The following is a 20,448-nucleotide window of genomic DNA, read 5'->3' on the forward strand; positions in this document are numbered from 1 at the left end:
GTAATAATGAAAATGCTTATTAGTTGCAGCCCTTGAGGCCTGCTGTGTGAGAAGTGGAAATACTCTTTACACATTTGTTACACAGTCATCACAGTGCTACACCTACGACTAAGCTGTGAGACCAAGCAGAGACCGCAATAAATAAATAAATGAATGAATATGTGTCTCAATTAATGCCAGCACAAGCCCACACTGTGCTTCTTTATCACAGATCACACTGATGATCAGTGATAAAAGTCCCAGCCAGAGAAAATAATAAAAGCAGTAAGGATCATTCATTGTTTTTATTGATAGGTACAACATTGAGACAATAAATGGGGCATCTTGTGACATAATGTTAACAAAGAACATGTTCATGAACAAGCAACAATAAGACTATTATTTCTAGCTTTATGTCCCCTGCCTCTATCCATACCCCGTCCATATTATAGTTAATTTGATACTATATTGTTCATTACTAGTCTTGCATACACCTTTGTCAGACAAAGACCCGTGTACATATACAGAATCTATACATACAATCTACAATAACAGTAGGTTAACAAAAATTGCTGTAAATTCATGCTACAGTGCTGTGCTAAATCAAGACCTACAAGTACGCTTCTTCCGCCTTAAAAAAAAAAAAAAATCTGAAAATATTGTTTGAACTTCTCGTAAAATTTCTTTCTGCAAAAAAAAACTTCATGGTTCTTACAAAGAAAAAAAAAACTTTTTTTGAGAAGTTACCTAACCTTTTTTTTGCAAAGGAAACCAGGCTGCAAATAAATTAATTTGAATCAGTGAAATTTTACTGATTCCTCTAGGTTAATTTAATTATTTAAAACTGTTACTGAAATATTTTGAGCAGTTAAATAAATTCCACGTGATGCTACAGTTCGATGTGTATAATCGTCGTAAACATTAATCTCATACAACACATTCAACAAGTAAATTTATCGATGCATTCTACTGTATCTACATTATACAGTCAAATACTAAAAAGTACAAAAAAATAGCTTATGCTTCATAGGAGACATATGAGAACTGACCCAAACCCTATGATGATGAAAACTAATTTCACAGGCATGTGTTTCACAATGTAAAATATCAGTGGTATAAAAGTCGTCCCGAATAAGGCAACACAATTACATGCCTTTATGATGCATGGTTTCAAATCAAAGCTTCACTCAACAGTGATATGAGAGAAAATAAAATAAAGTGCCTATTGTGTGAATAAGTTAAGATGAAAGTCGCTGTACATGAGTAGAGGTTTAGAACAGGGTTGTTGTCAGTGTGTTGGGGTGTGATGACAGGTGGAAGTGTCCTCAGGTGTGCTCAGCGCAGCGAGTTGGTGGGCATACAGTCGCACAGGGCCCTCCTCTCCGCCCTCAGCACCAGCGTCTCTGTCTGCAACGGACAAAACAGTGTGTCAATGCATGTTAACTCCGACTGCTCAATATTTCATTTTTCTTGTTGTCATCTCGATGTCAACATGTGTGACAGACACATTTTAAAACAGTGGTTCCCAGCTGGTCCAGCCACAAGGTCCAGATTTCTCCTTAGTCATTAGTTCAAGGTCCACACAGTTCAATTTATTCAGTGTCATACTTGGGTTTGGCCATGTCGTCGAGCTAGTTTGCTGTCTCTGTGAAGTGGCTGTCTGTTAGTCACTGACTCTACAGCAGGAAACAGCACTTCCAATTAAATGCTCTGTGCCGGAAATTCACTGTACTTCAACATAAAGCATGTTTTTTACAAACTTGACACATTTTTGAGTCACTTGTGGTCCATTCAGAATGAAACTATAAACCACTTTTGGACTGCGATCCACCAGTTGGGAACCACAGTTTTAAAAGATACTGCACTTTTTTCAGTTAGTTAAAAGAGAGAATCAGTAGAAAACTGTGCTTTAAAATGTAACTACCATTCTTTTTTGTGCCTTCAATGTTAAATAAAAGGGAGGCAGACACCATCTCTACATTTAAGAGTAGACTTAAGACTTTACCCTCTGATAAAGCTTATAGTAAGGGCTGGCTCTTATAGTTAGGGCTGGCTCAGGCTTTCCTTGGACCAGCCCCTAGTTAGGCTCATGTATGCCCAGTCTGCCAGAGGACTTCCTATTACACTCTGAGCTCCCCTTTCTCTCACTGTCCATTTGCAAACGCTCATGTCCCATTAATGCATGTCACTAACTTGGCTTCTTCCCCAGAGCCCGGAGCTCTTGTGCTTTCTCATCTCACAGGTTCCCACTGATCAGGGTTGTATTACATATAACATATGTATATATTATATACATACGACTTTCCTGGGAGAGGAATCCCTCCTCAGTTACTCTTTCTGAGGTTTCTACCATTTTTGGAGGATGGCAGAGGAAATATCCACACACCAATTCAAACGAGCTTAGCCCTAATTTAAACATGAGCATAACTAAAAGGCGTCATTTCTACTTTTCAAAATCTAATTTTTGCCCGGTCACGTTCACAGTTTCAGTTTAATTAATTTACTAAAAGACGGTGTCCTCTTACTTTCCACCTGTCAAACTCCAGATCGGAAAAACTCTTAAACTTAAACTGCACAGTTTTTTGTTTTCCGCATTTTGCCTTTCAGGCAACATACCAGCTGCCCAACTATCTTGGTGGAGGTTGTTGGGGCTATATGCCAGAGGTGGGAGTAAGTCACACATATGCAAGTCTCAAGCAAGTCCCAAGTTACTGTGGTGAGTGTCAAGTAAGTCAAGTCACTACTATAAATCAAGTAAGACAAATGTAGTCATTATTCAGGTAAAGCAAGTCACAAGTCAAGTTGTATAAGAAAAAATAAAAAAAAAAGGGGGGGGGGGGGTTGTAGTGACGGAAGATAGAAGAAGGTTTTTGTGGCGGTCTTGTTACTCATTATTGAGCTGCAGACCTTGCATACCTCTGTTCTCTTCTAACTACTGTCATCGACAACATAATCCTCAACTCCAAATTTTATTATTTTTGGACTAACCGCCTCCATGATGGCTGCTTGTCTCTTGGCATCCTTGTAGGTTGCCAGGTTTGTGCACATTACGCTAGAAATCACCCAATTGTGTTTCAAAAACAAAACGTAACTTCTCAGTATCTAGACAAATGCAACTGTTTAATTTCTAAAAAGTCAAGTGTTTTCCATTCATCTGTCTCAAGTCTAACTAAAGTCTATAGCCATGAATACCAAGTCAAAGTGAAGTCAAATCTTTTATCAGTGTCCTCAAATTTGTGACTCCAGTCACATGACTTGGCTTGAGTCCCCCCACCTCACATATATTCACTAAAAGATAATTCTCCTAAACATGCTGGAACTGATCCTCAATCAGAGATAATGCAGTAAAATACAGTGCTCTTTGTGGTAAAGGTAGAAATAAAACATTTGTTATTGACTTTAAAGGTTCATTGTTGACAACACAAACATGTATTTAAAATGCTTCTGTCAAACCATTTTTATATAACATAATAAAAATATCTGCAATAATACAGAGCCTCTGCCTCTGACAAGAAAACTTCACCTACCCTGGCATCAAGGTTGAACGCGGTCTTCTTTAGATCTTGCAGTGCCCTCTGCATAAACTCAAATGCATGACAGTCCACGCATGGGCGACCTGCAAACAAGAAGAAAAATACCAGAAATTAAGAGATTCACATGAGGTCAGTGACTTAATTCTGAGATGTCAGTTAGCTCATGGGTGGATTATGAGACAACAGGACTGTGGGCACAGATGCAAAGGGCCCCACCACCTCTCCTACATAGGAGTTGTGTCTTTTTGTCACCATTTGGGTCTCTTTGAGGTAATTTTGTCTCTTACTGAAGTAATTTGTGTTTCTTTGTGGTAAATTTCTGTATTTTTTGGTCGTTTTGTGTCTGTTTGTAGTCGTTTGGCTCCCTCTGAAGTAACTATATGAGTGTTTAGAGTAATTTTGTGTCACTTTGAGGTAATTTTATGTCTTCTTTTGGTTGTTTTGTGTCACTTTATTGTCGTTTCTTGTCTTGTGAGGTTGTTTTGCCTGTTTTTGTAGTTCTTTTGTGTCTCTGCAGTTCCTTTGCTTTTCTCTGTGGTCTTTTAGTGTCTCTTTGTGGTCATACTGAGTCTCTTCCTGGTTGGTATGTGTTAATTTGAGGGACATTTTGCAGGTGAAGGCTGACACTTTGGGTCCCCGGGCCTTTACATAAGGTTTGCTAACTTGAGATAATATCAGCCACCATGAGCTCGTGGTCATACCGTACTTAGTAAAGCTGTAGCTGCAAAGCCCCTGAGTGGACTAAATTGAGCAACGGCCTGTTTTGTTGCTTGTGAATTAAACTTTTTATCTTTAAAAGAGAAGATTGTGATATAGCTCCTTTAAAAACATACATAATCTGACTTGGCGGAGCTATTCCTGGTGCGTTAACTCATCTGGCTTTAACTGGGGATAAATGTTATTCAGACTTCCATCTTGACAACTGTAAATATAAGTGTGGAGAAGCCTGAATTACACACTTGTTTTCATAAAAATGGGTCAAATTTCCAATTATCATCAGTGCTGGCTACAAAAGACAATCCTAGGTTATCTGTTTCAACCTGGTACAGATGATGAAACGGGTCTTAAAGTAGCAGCAGAGGCCCATTTTTCATGCTGTGATATATACACCAATTAGGATGACCTACAATTCCCAATAGGAAACCTCTGTGGGGAATGAAACCATCACTGTGCAGGCAGATTCCCACCTGATAAACATTTGAAAACCTGCTCCGAACAGGCAGAAAACATATAAATAACATATTTAAATCCACCTACTTTCGGCAGGGATGACAGTCCCAGCCTCCTGATCCGCATCAGCTGCACCGAGACACAGGAGCTGGACCGCCAGAAGGAGCACCGTTGCCTGCAGATATCCACCGGATGCCATGGTGAAGATGTGATCGACTACCCTTTAAAATCAGAAACAAAATGTGCAGGTATGTGGTTAAATACATCAACGGAAAATGTCCTACACGGCCGTCAGTCACTGAAATAACAGATTCTGAAGGGCTTTGTTTGGAGAACAGTCCAGTTTTCATCGTTAAATATTTGTACGTGTTTCAAAAATACGGTCCACAAATCAGAATTACAATTAATTTAACAAACAACATGTTTTCCTACCGTCAATCAGTCGATGGTATTTGGCCGAACAGCGCAAGATGCCCACCTAGGATTGTTTAATGTGGATTAACGGAGTGCGCATGCGCGTGGCTCATCTGAAATTCGCTTTGGGAACGGAATCAAGACTTCCGGTGAAAACGTTCAAAATAAAAGCCTTGACAAACAAATTATGTTTATATCATATGAGATTCGAGTAGATAAGCAGGCCTACTTTTATTTAGGTGCAGTCATAGTCATACAATTAAGAGCTAATTAATTAATTCTATTAGTGCAGTACTTCGTACTTTGCTCGTGTATTTCCGTTTTTTGCCGGGCCTCAAATTTCAGAGGGAAATATTGTACTTTACTTCAGCTACATTTATTTTACAGCTTTGGTTGCTAGTTATTTTTTCAGATTAAGGTCAACCAAGTACGTGAACAGTTTATAAAATATGTATAAATTGTAAAAAATAATTGATACAACATTTATAAAGTCTTAAAATGTGCCTTATCTCCATCAGTTACCACATTAAACTGCTGCTTGCATGCTAATACATAGCCTAAGTAACTATAACACTCTCAGCATTTCTACATTAAAATTACTTTTACTTTTAGCCTACATTTACAGCAGTAAAACCGAGTATTTGTAGTGTTTTTACAATGCAGTATTGCTACTTTTACTGAACTACAGGATCTCTTCTGATTATTATAATATATAATACAATAATGCAATGTGCATATACAGTTTACATATTTTATAATTGCAGATATTGTAATACTTTTGACACAATATATTTTTTCATTGTTTCTAATAGGCAATGTCAGGGTGGCAGGTAGGGTCTCTAGATAAGGCAATAAAGTACAATAAAGTAACCCACCATTGTCATATCAGTTGATACTCTGCTTTAGAAGTGCATAGTCCCAAAGTAAACCAAATTACCACCGTTAAAATACCACAACAAACCGCAGCTCATTTGGGAGAACCTGGGTCTGAGATACCTTTATTGATCCCCAAGGGGAAAGTCAGGTGTTGCAGCAGCACAGGGGCAGAAATAAGTAAAGATAAAAAGAGAAGTGGAAAAAATGAAAACAACTAATTCTATACGAGCAGAAATGAAAAATATGAATTGTAAAATTTTTTTTTAAAAAGTTACAAGGTAAAATGACACCATTAATACAATGACTGATGGCAGTGAGTCCAGTATCTATGTGAACACTGTACACCAGAATAACTGTGATTAAGTAATACTTAGTATTTTCTGTATTAATATAGCAGAATAGAAATTCAGTATATGATGTGGTAAGATGGTATAACATTGAAGTAATACAGCATGATATAGTGCAGTACAGTATAATATAAGACACAATGTAATGGTAATAATAATAACTATATAATATAAATAATATTTGCTTGTATAACATATTATAGTACAGCATTAAATCAGAAAATCATATGTAATATGGGGTAGTAGCCCATAGTATAGTATAGTATAGTATAGTATAGTATAGTCAGTGTTGGAGGGTAACTAGTTACGGTAACGAAATTACTAGATAAATATAATTGTAATCAGCTAAAGTTACTAAGAAAAACATGTAATTACAGTTACTAATCAAAATGTTGCTAATTACAGAGGGGTTACATTTGAATGTATTCTCTTTGATAAGAAGTTTATATGTAAAATAAAACATTTACTCTTTTGCTCTGTATCTTTTCACCGTGTAGGAGTGCATTCTTTTGGCAAAGCCTCTTTTCCAACATTTTTCAGCTTTATTGTTTTAAGTAATCAAAAAGTAATGTGATGTGCACCTGTAGTGTACTGTTAGATGAAGTCATTTTCAATTACATTACGAATTACATTTTAACAGGGTAACTAGTTAGGGTAACTAGCTAGTAACCTTCCCAACACTGAGGACAGGACAGTAGTGTATAGTAGGGAGCATTGAGGGGGTTGTGGTCCAGTTGATACTATGCATGGTAAAGAATAAATGTAATTTAAAATAAGTTCATTAAAAAAAAAATAAGTATGAAAAAATTGAGTTATATGCACCTTTATGTGAGTTATACCCATACACAGTGACACTTGTAAGGCGTAACTTCACTTTATTTAAAACAACACAACATATGGATAAACAAAACTGATAAATATTGCCACAGTACTCCAGATGAAAAACACCTGTTTTTTATTTGAATTTTTTTTTATGGCTCATTGTTGTCAAGTGAAATGCCCTCGACCTCGGTGTGGGCGGGGTCCTGACTGTTTTCTTAGGTAGCCCGTTAAAATGCCCGAACTCAAAACACTTCTTTTTCCAAGATGGCGTCGATGAAGGACAGCGACACCGGCCTGTGGCTTCATAACAAATTGGGATCCACGGACGAGCTGTGGACGCCTCCGAGCATCGCCTCTCTCCTCACCGTGTCAGTAATTGACAACATACGGCTGTGTTTCTCGAGCTTATCGCCCCCGGTGAAGCTCAAACTCCTGCTCGGGATGCTGCATCTTCCCAGGCGAACCGTTGACGAGGTGGGTTGCTGTGCGTTAGCTAGCGGTTAGCCTGGCAGGTAAAGTACGCTAATAACGTCAATACGCATCTAATAGTAAAGCTTAATGTCCGGCTAGTTGCTTTAAAAATATAAAAATAGATCGCTGTTCAAGTGACTGTCTCAGGCTGCCGGTGAAACGTCAAACTACGCTTATAAATCTATTAGGCTAGCGTTAGCTTGCTATCTGTAATTATTGGCGACGGTTAATGTCGTTAGCGAGCGTCAGAAATACAAAGCTGGTGTTATTCCTGCGACCGCCTTTACCTCAGCGTCAACAGAACATTTACACGATTTAACGTTCACGTTAGGTAGCTACACCATTTAACGTCGATCGTAGCCGTGTTTTTTCAGCAGAGGTTTACCAGCGACAGCGGGAAGCATTAGCCTAGCGGGACTCGTACAGACATTATGGTGGGATGGGCACAAGAGGGCTAAGTGACTGAGCTGGAGGGCGGTACCAGCACCGAGTCCGACATATCACTTGTTCAGCTGCCTTTAACGTTAGATACCCGTCATCACAGTGTCTTGCATATTCACACAGCATGTTTAACACCATCACCTCTGCCAAAAGTATCTGATCTGAGATCCTCGTAGTCCCTCTCCTCGTTTGAATATAATATACTGTGTGGTCAGAATAAGGTTTATTGACAAGGAAGCGTTCACTGAAACAGAATTTGCCTTAATGCACACAATAAACATAACAAGAGGGAACACATTGGAGGGAAATGCAGCTAAAGTCAAGAACACGAATAACCCGTAGACTAGAAAAAGTACTTTGCAAAATGCAGTAACTAATGTGCACAATATAGCTGATGAGTATGGGAAAGCTGTGTAGCTTGTGCAGGATGTGCAAAAGTTCACAGTAGTGAGAATATGCATATATATTTCCTTATTAACCAGGTAAGTCCCATCTCTTTTACAAGGGAGAGCTGGCAGCACAGCAGCACGTAAGAAGTTACAGCCAAAACAGCTGCACAATAGAGAACATAAAAGAAATACAGTAACATGTAAACAATATTAGAACACCTACACACAATGGCACCCAGTCGACTCATTCATCCTTGTACACATGAGAGCTTTAAAGTCAGGCAAAGGGGCCATTTCACATGGTTTCAAATCACCAAGCAAGAGGAGCAGAGCACATAAAAGCTTTCTTTCCCATCTTAGTCTGTGCACCAGGACCAGACAGCAAAACTAAATCTTGAGATATCAGACTATAGCTACAGTGAGTGATTGCAGTGTGAAATATACAGGGATAATAGTCCAAGATGTGTCTTAATGTAAGCCATAAGATAGGGTTAAATAAGATGATCCTTTATCAGTCCCACGGCAGGGAAATATGTATCATTACAGCAGCAAAGGGGACAGTGCAAACGAGAAGCATCCGTAAAATAACACAAGCAATGTAATAAGTACCCATTAGGGTTGCAGCGGTATGAGATTTTCACTGTAGGATAATCATCTCGGAAAATATCACGGTATTACAGAATTATTATTATTATTATTATTAGAGGTCAAAATGATCCTGAAAGGAATAAAAACAGGGGTTATTTTTGGTTGACCAATTGTTTTATTACTACAATTGAAACTTAAAACTATTTTTTAAATGTTTATGTAAAAAGTCTCCCTTTTGAAACAACTAAGATGAAGATGACATTCTTCATCTAGTTGCATTTGTTTTCATTATCATAGATAAGCAAATATACACGGTGTGATAACTATCAATTTAATATTATGGTATACCTTAAAACCCATATACTGCCGCAACTGTACTATAATAAGTAAACAGTTAAAAAGCAAAATATGGTAAATATACTGCGTTTACAATTCAGAGAGACAGATTTAGCGCAGGGGTGTCAAAACTTTTTGAATGGGAGCAGGATTAGATAATGTGAAAGTACCTAAGGGCCAGCTGCGCCTTGTATCAAGCATAAAAAAACGCACATACAAATGAGACAAAAGCAACAGTTTCATTGCTGAGTGAAAAAGTAGTCAACTTTCCACTGCTCCTGAACGTGGCAGCCCTGGCTGTCGACTATGTTTTTTTTGCTTTGACCACGTGTGCTGCTAGGTAGCTGTTCATTTGCATGTTTACCATCTGTTTATGAAAACATAGTAGGTCTGACTGTATAGTTCCTAGTTGGTGCATGTGTATAAACTCCATGGGTGAAGAGAAAAATGCTGAATGAACTAACTTGATCAACCAATTTTGTGTGGCAAGCCACTTAAAGTTTATTTTAAAAGAAAAGCTGAGGGCCGTCTGCGGGCCACGATTGGCTCCCAGCCTGGACTTTAGACACGCCTGATGTAGGGGTCTTCTTAAAGGTGGAAAAGGTGTTGAGATGTTTGATTTAAGTAAAAGTAGCATTACTTAAATGTTAAAAAACTCCAACATCCTTTTAGTACAGAAGTGTTAAGAGTAAATTGTTTGTCAAATATAAAAAGATATAGAAAATAAAAGAGCTGACAGAATGTCTCTAATCAGAGTCATATATTTTTCACTATTACTGATAGATTACTGTGTTTTAGCTGCTCAGAGTGGAGCTTAGCTGATTTAACAACTTAACATTTGGGCTGCAACTGAACTAATAATTATTTTCATCATTGCTGATGAATCTGCTGATCAGTTTCTTGATCAAAGGATTAATTGTTTGGTCTTAAACCTCAGAATATTTTGTATAACGTCCACCAGAGAGCCAAAGCCAAAGGTGACTTCTTCGATATGCTTGTTTTTTTGTTTATTTGTAAGCAGGTGGCTCTCGTGAAGTTTTACACAGCAGAACAAAAAAGTCGTGACCAATCTTAGCTGTACGTCTTGCACACAAATGACCTGAGATGAACTGATTGCTCCCCAACAGATAAAAGCAAAGGTTAAATCAGATTCAAATCGAGTTCACTTGACCTCTAATAGATCTTCACCTACTCAGAAACACAGCAACAAGACTGAAATGAACAATTGATCAAAGAAAATGAAACAGCCTTAAATGTAATGATCTTTATTCTTTTGATATTGTCAGTTAAATGAATTATTTGTTTGTTAAACAACAAGTTATTCAGTGATGATGAACTCCTTAGACAGTGCATTCATCTGTTGTTTCTTAAATTGGTTTCACTGACACGGTCTTCCTCTCTGGCCAGATGAAGGAGGCGCTGTCGGAGATAATCCAGCTGGCTACGGTGGATTCAGAGCCCTGGGTGCTGATGGTTGCAGACATCCTCAAGTCCTTCCCAGAGACTGGCTCTCTCAATCTGGACTTGGAGGAGCAGAATCCAAATGTGCAGGATATTCTTGGAGAGCTCAGGGAGAAAGGTAGAGAGCGTGTGGCTGTGTCTTTATGTTCATTAAGCTGTGGTGACCCCTCACTGACTCCCACTGCCACATTGCGCCTTGTCAAAATAAATCAAAACTTATATGACTGGACCATGTGGGCATTTAATTTGAAAGGACAGACACAGGAAGTGGCCAGTCTCAGCAGACAGACAGGAGTCACGTTACAAACCAATCAGCCAACAGATATCTTTCCTTTCTTCTGTAAATATTCAGTCTGATAAATACGGAATAGTTGATCATGTTAGTGCAGAGCTACCCAGAGCTTTACGTCTGTCACAGGCACTCAAATAAATAGTCTATCCACCTTATTTTCACACACGGAAGTAAATAGTGATCAACTTCCGTTTTTTGTGCGTGACTTCCGGTCAGCCGCTTTCCCTCATGCTTTCCCTTACCGGAGCTAACTGTGCAAGCTAATTTTTTTTCAATTTTCAGTTGTTTGTGTTAGTCAATCAGTTAGTTAGTTCGTTAGTCTGTGTATTTTGTATAACGTTAGATAACTGTGCCCACGTTTCCGTTATAACAGAAATTTATTCCCTCTAAACGCGAATAAATCGCACATCAATCATAAACAATGAACCAAAAAAGCTCAATCTATCCCGAGTGAGACAGACTGCTTGATCCCTGTCTCCAGTGTACCAGCAGAAAACCTGCAGAACCGAATCAGCGAAAAAACACACCGGGCTACACAGCCTCTCTACCTGAGCAGCTGAAGCTGCGGCTCGCACCCTCGACACACAGACGGTGCTTCTGCATGCCAGCCAAACGTTTGCGCAACTGTGAGAAATAAATATGTGAGGTGTACGCTGCTTTTCTATCTTTTTTTCCCTTTTCTTTCTTTCTTTCTTTCTTTCTTTCTGTCAGCGACATACACTCCTAACACAGGACGGGTTGTTTTTATTGACTGAGTTGATCATTAAGCCATAGTGATGCGTGGATCGGCTCTGATAGCACCTGAATCAGCATGTACGCATCAACCATCCAGCCGTTACAACATGACTGAGCTAGCAAAGCAGTTTTGTGTTGCTATGTGTGGTATTTATTCAGTTTTGGGAAATCACGATGTCTAGAAAGCATCAGTGGCTGCAGCTAACAGGGACAGCTAACGTTAACACTAGCAGCAAAGCTAACATCAGGATCGTCATCCGTTAAAAGCCTCCTGTTGTCGGATACGACATGAAACTACTCCAATTAGCTCAGTCATGTTGTAACTAAGACATCCGCTGGAGAAAATATTTTTTTCACGGGCCACTTTGTGAGTTTAGTGAGTTACTAATGTTTGTTCAGTTATTGTGTTTATAGACTTTACAAACATCAGATTAGTCTAAACGGTGATATAGTGACGTGAAAAATGTGATATATACATATATATAGCTAAACTCAGCATGGTAAACAACAAGGCGATTCCCATTTACACAGCGGTAAGAGTGCTGGACCGGAAGTGTCGCACAAAAAAACGGAAGCTGGCTGCGTTCTGTCTTGCCTCCATGTTTCTGTGAAAAATAAGGTGGATACAATGCTTGTTAAGGTTGCTTAGCAACCTCAGACGCAACTTGCTGCCATACTCTTGAAAGCTGGCACAGAAAAGGCACAAGAGTAGTGCCCGACCTCACGTTTCCAGGTGGTTAAAGATACAACATTTCCAGGGCTGGTACCTGCGGTTATTCCACAGGCTAGTTAATAACATGTCAGGCAGGAAATCCAAAGTGTGGGATCATTTTGAGAAGATGAAGGATGAACCCAAGGTGATATGTAAACTCATCTTCATTGGTCGACTACAAACATGACGTATCATCTGAAACATGGAAGTAGCTACATGCCCATTAGCCCACAGCGTCATTAACAGGCGGCTCGCTCAGTGTGCGACGTGCACTTGTAGATAAAATATAGGCCTATATTAATGAAGGTTCATTAGTACGGTTTTGTATTTCTCTGTAATGTAGCACAGTGTTAACAATGTTACTGATACTGTTCTTTCTCACACCTTCAACTCAAACCATTGTGTTGCCCTGCACAAAATATATTATCTTGTTATACTTACACTACTGTTTTGGTAAAAGCACTTACAAGTGAGTTTGGTTAACCAACAAAGTTGCTCGTAGTGTAGACAATCATGGTGTACTGTGGTTGATAAGTGTGGGAATTTCCTGTTCTGAGTGCATCACTGGTTGTTATACCTTCATATGAAACCTGCTCAAGGCTGCATACACATCATATCAGGCGTTAGGGCAGTGCGCTGCAGGGTTGTGCAGCTGTGGGGGAGTGGAGGGTGGAGACCGAGTATAGAGAGCCAATCTCCCATCTCAGTAACCGAGTACTTGTCCTCTGTGAGTTTGTTAATGTTGGCTGCAAAGACCTGCAGAATTCCTTTTGGTTATCGTGACTGTAGTGTCTTTAGTGCCAAAAAAGACACAGCTCACACACACACACACACACACACACACAAACAAAGCAACTTCTCTCCTTTGTAGGACAGTACACAGCCAACACACAAGCTGTTAATACATACTTTGTTTATTATTTTACTCACTGTAATATTAAATGATTGAAAGAGACTGCATGACTTGTTCCTGTGGACTGTGAGCGTCTTTAGGCCTGATTGCTGGTAACATTATTAGCTGCTGCTGCATGACATCTGGTTGGGTTTCCAAAAGTTATTTATGTTAAAACTTTTTGCGCCAGGCTGCACATGCAAATGAGAGAAGGAGAATCAGTGTTTTTGCTGCAACACCTAATTTGGTGTGAACTCGACAAGTGAATAGGAAGTCGAGCTGAGTGAAAGCCAAGTAAACTGAGTCTATAGAGAAGATTTCTATCTGAAGTGTTTCTGCAGACCCTCTGCTGTGTGCTGACTGTAGGTTGTTTTCACAGAATTCAAACACCTCTATTCTCAAAGTTATTCAGGCCTCGTAATGATCTCTCAGTGTCACAGCACATTTTTCAGTTTCACTCTGATGACATGTCAACCAGATGTTTACCCTCTCCTCCCCAGTGAGCGAGTGTGAGGCGCCTGCCATGCTCCCTCTGGAGTGTCAGTACCTGAACAAGAGTGCGTTAACCACTCTGGTGGGACCCCTCACACCCCCTGTCAAACATTTCCAGCTGAAGAGGAAGCCTAAAAGTGCAACCCTCAGGGCAGAGCTGCTACAGAAATGTAAGTTGCTCTAAACTGTAACTAATGCACACTGATATTTCAAAATACTGGTGCATATTTAGATTTGTTAGAAAATCATAGTGTGTATTTATTTAGCAAGCCCCTTTTACATTTAATCGGTAGGACTTTTAGGAAACACATAAGGAACTGCTATTGATTAAATGTTAAATGGGCTTGCCGTAGGGTTTGTTAACAGTTTAACTGTCCCAGAGAGGTAGTTGAGTTTCTTTCTAACTCTTCATGTCCTTGTTTGAATGTAAGAATCTGCTATTGTGCATTGTCTTTATTCAACTTTATATGGTTCTCCTCTCTACTCCAGCCACAGAGACAGCCCAGCAGCTAAAAAAGACAGCCGGAGTGCCTTTTCACGCCAAAGGGAGAGGATTGGTCAAAAAGATTGACACAACAAGTAAGTTGAAGATCAATAAACGCACCTAAACATCTGCTCTTTCAATGATGCTAAAAAGCAACATATCATTATTTTATTAAGTCAGTTGATTCTGTTACTGTTGCTGATCCATGTATTCATTTTTGTGTCACAGCTCCTCTCAAGGGGATTCCCAAGGCCCCTTTCCGCAGTCCCACTGCTCCCAGTATGTTCAGCCCTCCCAGTAACCGCACACCTATTGCCCCTGCACGGACGCCCCTGCGTAAGGAGAGAGGGGTCAAGGTAAAGATCAGATTTAAGAGAATGAACCCAAAAACTTAAAACTGAATCCTGCCTTATTAAGCATCACGTCTGTTGTATGTAATTTCCCTCACGCTGACCACAGTTGCATTCGTCTTGTTCTTTCTTCTTTTCAGCTGTTAGATATTTCAGAGCTGGATATGGTCGGAGCTGGGAGAGAAGCAAAGAGGAGAAGAAAGACTTTGGGTAAATGTGTTTCCTGTTGGCTCGCCAAAGTAGCCAGTGTTACCGGTGTTACATGGTGTTCTGGCATTCGCCAGTTACACCACTTGCCCACTGCCCACACTGTGGTTTTGCTTCTTTTTTTTGCTGCTGTTGTTTTTTTTCCAATAGCTGGACGACAGATGCTGCAGTTATAAACTGAAAGTGTCTGCTTTGAACAGCAGCAGAGTGGCACAGTCAGATTTAACTTATCATGTGTCATGTGTATCATGTTGATTGGCAAGTCTAGCAGGGGATTTGACGTCAAAGCGGAAAGCAAAAGTGCCTTTGCAATATTTCTAACCGATCCTCGAAAGAAGTGCCAAAAATGACTGTTGACCACATTTTTGATTAACGATAGCAGTAGTGCTAATCTCACTGACAAGTACATCGTATGTCCTGTGACTATTTCACAATAAATGTCTTGTTTGCCTCAGTTAAGTGCTTTTAATGTGAGGCTACGGCAGTAGGAAATGTTCAGCTTGCACTAGTAGTAACTTCATACAGCAATTAACAGATGTTGAGCATCGTGGACAAATATCTTGTAAAATGTTTGCTGTAATCAGTAATGCTGCTGTTGTCACAAGTTTATTTATCGTCCCTAGTTTCCAGCCTCCTTCAGCCCAAGTTTTAGAGCTGCACCATGAACTCGTCACTCAGTATTAACGTTTTTTTCTGCCATAGAAACGGAGGCCGGAGAGAAAGCAGCCAAAGAAGAAGCAGCCGTGGTGGAAAACACCACACCCGACTACGCTGCCGGCCTCGTCTCTGCACAGGTGCGTGACTCCACATGTTCACATCACTCAGACATTCTGGATTTCTCCTGTTTGGTCTCATATTACGGCCGCCCCCTCGCCATCCCATTCAGTTTTTCCCTGGCTCTGTCCTAACAAATACTGTTTTGTGTTTCAGAAACTGGGGGCGTTGAACGAGAATCCTCTGCCGTCTACCAGCTACCTACCGGCCACACCCAGCATGGTCCCCTCCTCCTCTTACATTCCCAGCTCCGAGGCCCAGCCAGGTTAGACAAGATCACATAGCACTGTATTGTTGGCTCAAACAAAAATTCCTGTCACATCCAGGGGTCAGGGCTTTCATACACCTATTGGTTCAAAGACGTCCCCTGCAGGCGTCAGCAGAGAATTCTGTCAGTCTCATGATGTCTTTTCTTTACCAACCTCCTCTGAAGCAAATGCTGGTGGTTCGGGACGGGACACGCTGCAGTCGGCTCGCCAACCAGAGGAGTCAGCAACAGCGGGCGCTGGCGCCACCGCCACTGCCACCTTACCAGGTCAGTACAAACAGAGGACGCCTATGTACAACGCGAGCAACACGGCGAATCCCGCAACCCCAACGTCCCCCAGCACGCCAGTCTCCACCCCCGCCAGCAACGGGCCCCCAGCGGCTGCGACTGCCAGCCAGCCAGAGACCCCCACCCAGCCTCCGAGCACACCGCAGACCCCCACCCCGACACCAACCCCTACGCCACCTCAGCCACAGCCCAAAAAGAACCTGTCACTCACGGTAAGGTGGAGGCACAGACCGTCGAGTCCTTCAAAGATACAATAAAGATGTGTCCTCCAGCTAAGTTCTCTGCTGCATGCTGCTTCTGCTCCTCAGAGAGACCAGATGTACGCTGCCCAGGAGATGTTCAAGACGGCCAACAAGGTCACCAGACCAGAGAAGGCCCTCATCCTGGGCTTCATGGCTGGATCCAGAGGTACTCAGCAGTAATCTCACTCGCTGCCTGATCAATAAATAAATAAATAATTAAACAGTCTCTCACTGAGTGACTGATTCACATATTTAAATGTGCAGGCACAACAAATTACTCCTGTCACTATGACAACTGAGTGTTTCCTGGCAGACCCTTAAGTCTCTTGCAAATGAGCCTTTTCATCACGAACTAAAACAAAGAAGAAATATTGCCAGGGTCACGTCAGCTTCTATCCTTATCTTTTTACCTGTTTTCGCTGCTGATTCAGTTTGACATCCTGGATACATCCTTCAAACACATAAGCCATAATATTTGTTCAGGGAGTGCAGTTAGAGGCAGTGTGGGTTACATGCTAGCTCCGACAGCTTGACAGATTATCAGCAGCTAACAACAAACGGGCGAGGCTGATGGTTCCTAAACAGACACACAGATCTCTTGGTCCAATAATAACCAGCTTCCTCCCACCTGTCTTGCAGAGAACCCGTGCCCGGAGCAGGGGGACATCATCCAGATCAAGCTGAGCGAACACACAGAGGTTCTGCCCAAAGCCGACGGCACCGGCAGCACCACCATGCTGGTGGACACAGTCTTCGAAATGAACTACTCCACAGGACAGTGGACCCGCCTCAAGAAATACAAACCCATCACCAATACCTCCTGAGGAGCTTCACGTCCTCAAAAAAACACACATCCAAAATTTCTTATCCACTTAAAAAAAGAAAATGTTTACACACGTACAAGTATTTGCATACACATTTGGGCCAAATCAAGCACTGGGCGGGTGAGAGGTCGTCAAGGAGAGAAAGGTCCTCCCTGTTCCTGCGCCGCCAAAATGCAGGACTCTTTGAAGAATATTTCTGTACTTTTTGTTTGGTTGTTTCCCTTTCCCTTTTATTGTTTCAGTTTTTAAGTCACCTGCGATTCCTGAATGATGCTGTGGTCACAAGGAGTGAGGGAGTTAAACGAGTCTGAGCTGAGGAATTGTTCTCACGGCAGGCACCTGTCAACATGTGTACTCTGGAGGTACCAACATGTCACGTGTCTAGAGAGAAGACGAGCTGTCTGTATTTTTGTGTATGAATGTCACATTTTGCAGCTTATCTTCTTTCAGACCAGAATCATGGTTTGTGACAAAAAAAAGAGAACAGTAACGAAGGTCATCATTGAGGTGACCAAAAGAAGAAAAAAAAAACAAAGCGGTGAAAATGAGTTCTGTTTGGAGCCTTATGGTCGATGTTTTCATCCATTTTTCATCCTTTTTCCAAAGAAGGGAAGAAAATAAAGTGACAGCAGACTCCAGAGGACGTTTTGCATCATTCTTACTCACTTCTAACTTTTTGGGAATTTACCACAGGCTTCCTGTTTGTGTTTTTTATGTGCCTTTCCCTCCCCTACTTACATTTATAATCAGATTGTGATTAATCTATTTTGGAGGGTTTCTTAAATTCCTTTGCCGTAAAGGGACAGTTCACCCCAAAAATCAAAAATACATATTTTCCCTCTTACCTGTCGCGATATTTATCAGTCTTGATTGTTTTGGTGTGAGCTGCAGAGTGTTGGAGATATTGGCCATAGAGATGTCTGCTTTCTCTCCAATATGATGGAGCTATTGTACTGTCGTCAGTCAGAGAACCCTCAATCGACTGAGACTGCTTCGAGTCGAGTAGTCGTCTTTTTTTTGTTGTTGTTTTTTGCTAGTTGGTGTGCTCTGCAGTGTATTTCTGGAGATGTTTTGGTCCCCAGATTTTGATGCTGATTGAGCGCTCTTGACTTTCTCGCTGCTCTTTGGTACCGTCAGCTGCGGATGTGATGCAGCAACACAGAGAAGGAGAAACTTTCCACCATAAGGCTCCGAGGCAACATTATTTTCTTACTTCTGCTTTGAAGTGATTAATTTACAGCTCACAGATACTTAATTCGACTTTCGAATTTTGTTTGTTATCCAGAAAAAAAGCAATATCCAGTCCATCGTTAGCTTGTTTGCTGTAATATATGAATGCCACTGCTGCACTGCACATCCTGCTGAGCCCCTGTCAAACTTCAAAAGTTGGTATGAAGAAAAAAAAAGAGTGTCAAATATTCGTTTTAAATGGCCAAATCTGATTCGACTGAGTGGGGTACAACCCTACTTTCTACCAAACTACACCCACCAGCTTTATCACCGTGCAGCAGGCAGCGTGCATCTACTCACGGATGAGAGGCTTCTCTTTGCACTGTTGGTGGATGATCACAACAGGTCATGATTTCTGTAAAGAGACATTACTGTTGAGTTTTTCAAATGTATTTTTTGGCACTTTGAGCACCACAAGCAGAGTCTCATCTCGTTCCATTATATTGGAGGGAAGGCAGACATCTGTGCGACCAGTATTTCCAACACTGTAACTTGGGGTGAACTGTCCCTTTCGCCTGAAGCTGGATATTTCAGCAGGTTTTCCTCAGCGTTTTGACCCAAATTGGGTGCAATCTAACAGAATCCTGTAAGTTGCACAATTTTAACTATTAAAGGAAACCAGTGCACTCAGACTGTATAATGCATATGTTAAAAGGCATACCTCAGCTAAGAAATGGTCCCGTGTGTAACCTTACATAACCTGACATACGTAGACTTTGTACAGACGAAACAAAGTAGATATAATGTGTTAATTAGTGAGCTATTGAAGGTGTCGGTAGGTGGATCTTGTTACCTTTGGACAGTCAAAGCGCCGCTGGCTGTTGCTTCATATGTATTGTACAGACATAAGTGGTTGCACTTTACTGTTTCAGAGTGTCTGCAAGTCGTTGAGTCGTAAAATGTCTTAAATTCAATTTTATAAAAATTACGCTCTAAGTAACGGTCATAAATTTGAATTCACAAGGTCTTAATTTCCACAAACATTTTATCTAATTTATCTATCATTTGAAGTGAAGCTCTTCTGTGTGAAACTCCAAGTTTATGATGTGACAAATCTTCAAACCTACCACTGAACCTTCTGCTGTCTTCTTCCTATACTTGCGCTTACCTGTTCTCAAAATGTGGATGAACCTGACTCACTCTAATGGTGATATTTCCACTAAAATATTCTACTTCTGCACTGGACCACATATATACTACTTAATTATATACTGACCTGCAATGCTTGAATAAGACAAAGATGATTTATCCCAAAATCAGTTTCAAATTTGGCTTAGAATTATCTTGCAACGGTCCTAAAAAGCGTTAAATACAAGTGTCTGATAGCTTGCGTTCTTGTGTCGGCCAACATAGTTCTCTTCCACGCTTGGCACACAGAAGTTTCTGTTCTACAACCTCTCTGCTAGATGCCACCAAGTCCTGCACACTGGACCTCAAATGTATTCACCACCCACCTTCCCACATGTAAACATGATGTTTCTGTTTTCTTTTACTATTTATAATGGGCAACATCTTATTTTATTGTAGAGCTGCATGCAGTGTGTCACTTTGCTCAGCACCTCCTTGCCCCACTGTCACTCTCTCTGTTCATCGTGAGACAGATGCTGCAGGAGTGCGAGCTCCACACTCGGCGACAGTCGGTGAGTGTCCACCTGCATGCACAGTGACAGGGCTAACTGTTAGCATCACACAGCTAAGGTCACCTAACATTTATTAACAGGTTTAACGACAGTGGAGTTGAGCCGTTTCACTGTTGAATGTGTGAATGTCCATGTTGGATATTAGCAGCTGCTGTGTAAGCTCATGCTAACTGGCCAGACATCGAACTGAC

General features: G+C 40.8%; 2 protein-coding genes across 2 annotated transcripts; one reads left to right on the top strand and one right to left on the bottom strand.

The window, feature by feature from the left end:
- Window positions 1-280: 280 nt before the first annotated feature.
- On the bottom strand, window positions 281-5,229 carry lg23h4orf48 (linkage group 23 C4orf48 homolog). Its single transcript, XM_049569353.1, has 4 exons — window positions 5,115-5,229; window positions 4,770-4,903; window positions 3,507-3,595; window positions 281-1,386 (listed from the first exon to the last, which is right to left on the bottom strand). Exons 2-4 carry the CDS (start codon window positions 4,879-4,881, stop codon window positions 1,315-1,317), a joined length of 273 nt encoding a protein of 90 aa, XP_049425310.1. The 5' UTR covers window positions 4,882-4,903; window positions 5,115-5,229; the 3' UTR covers window positions 281-1,314.
- Window positions 5,230-7,357: 2,128 nt separating this feature from the next.
- Window positions 7,358-19,706, top strand: nelfa (negative elongation factor complex member A). Its single transcript, XM_049567519.1, has 11 exons — window positions 7,358-7,615; window positions 10,774-10,945; window positions 13,959-14,120; window positions 14,440-14,529; window positions 14,663-14,790; window positions 14,925-14,994; window positions 15,694-15,785; window positions 15,922-16,030; window positions 16,199-16,533; window positions 16,630-16,729; window positions 17,203-19,706. Exons 1-11 carry the CDS (start codon window positions 7,406-7,408, stop codon window positions 17,385-17,387), a joined length of 1,653 nt encoding a protein of 550 aa, XP_049423476.1. The 5' UTR covers window positions 7,358-7,405; the 3' UTR covers window positions 17,388-19,706.
- The last annotated feature ends 742 nt before the right edge of the window (window positions 19,707-20,448 follow it).

Source organism: Epinephelus fuscoguttatus, linkage group LG23 (assembly GCF_011397635.1).
Source record: "Epinephelus fuscoguttatus linkage group LG23, E.fuscoguttatus.final_Chr_v1".
In the NCBI taxonomy this organism is placed as follows: Eukaryota; Metazoa; Chordata; class Actinopteri; order Perciformes; family Serranidae; genus Epinephelus; species Epinephelus fuscoguttatus.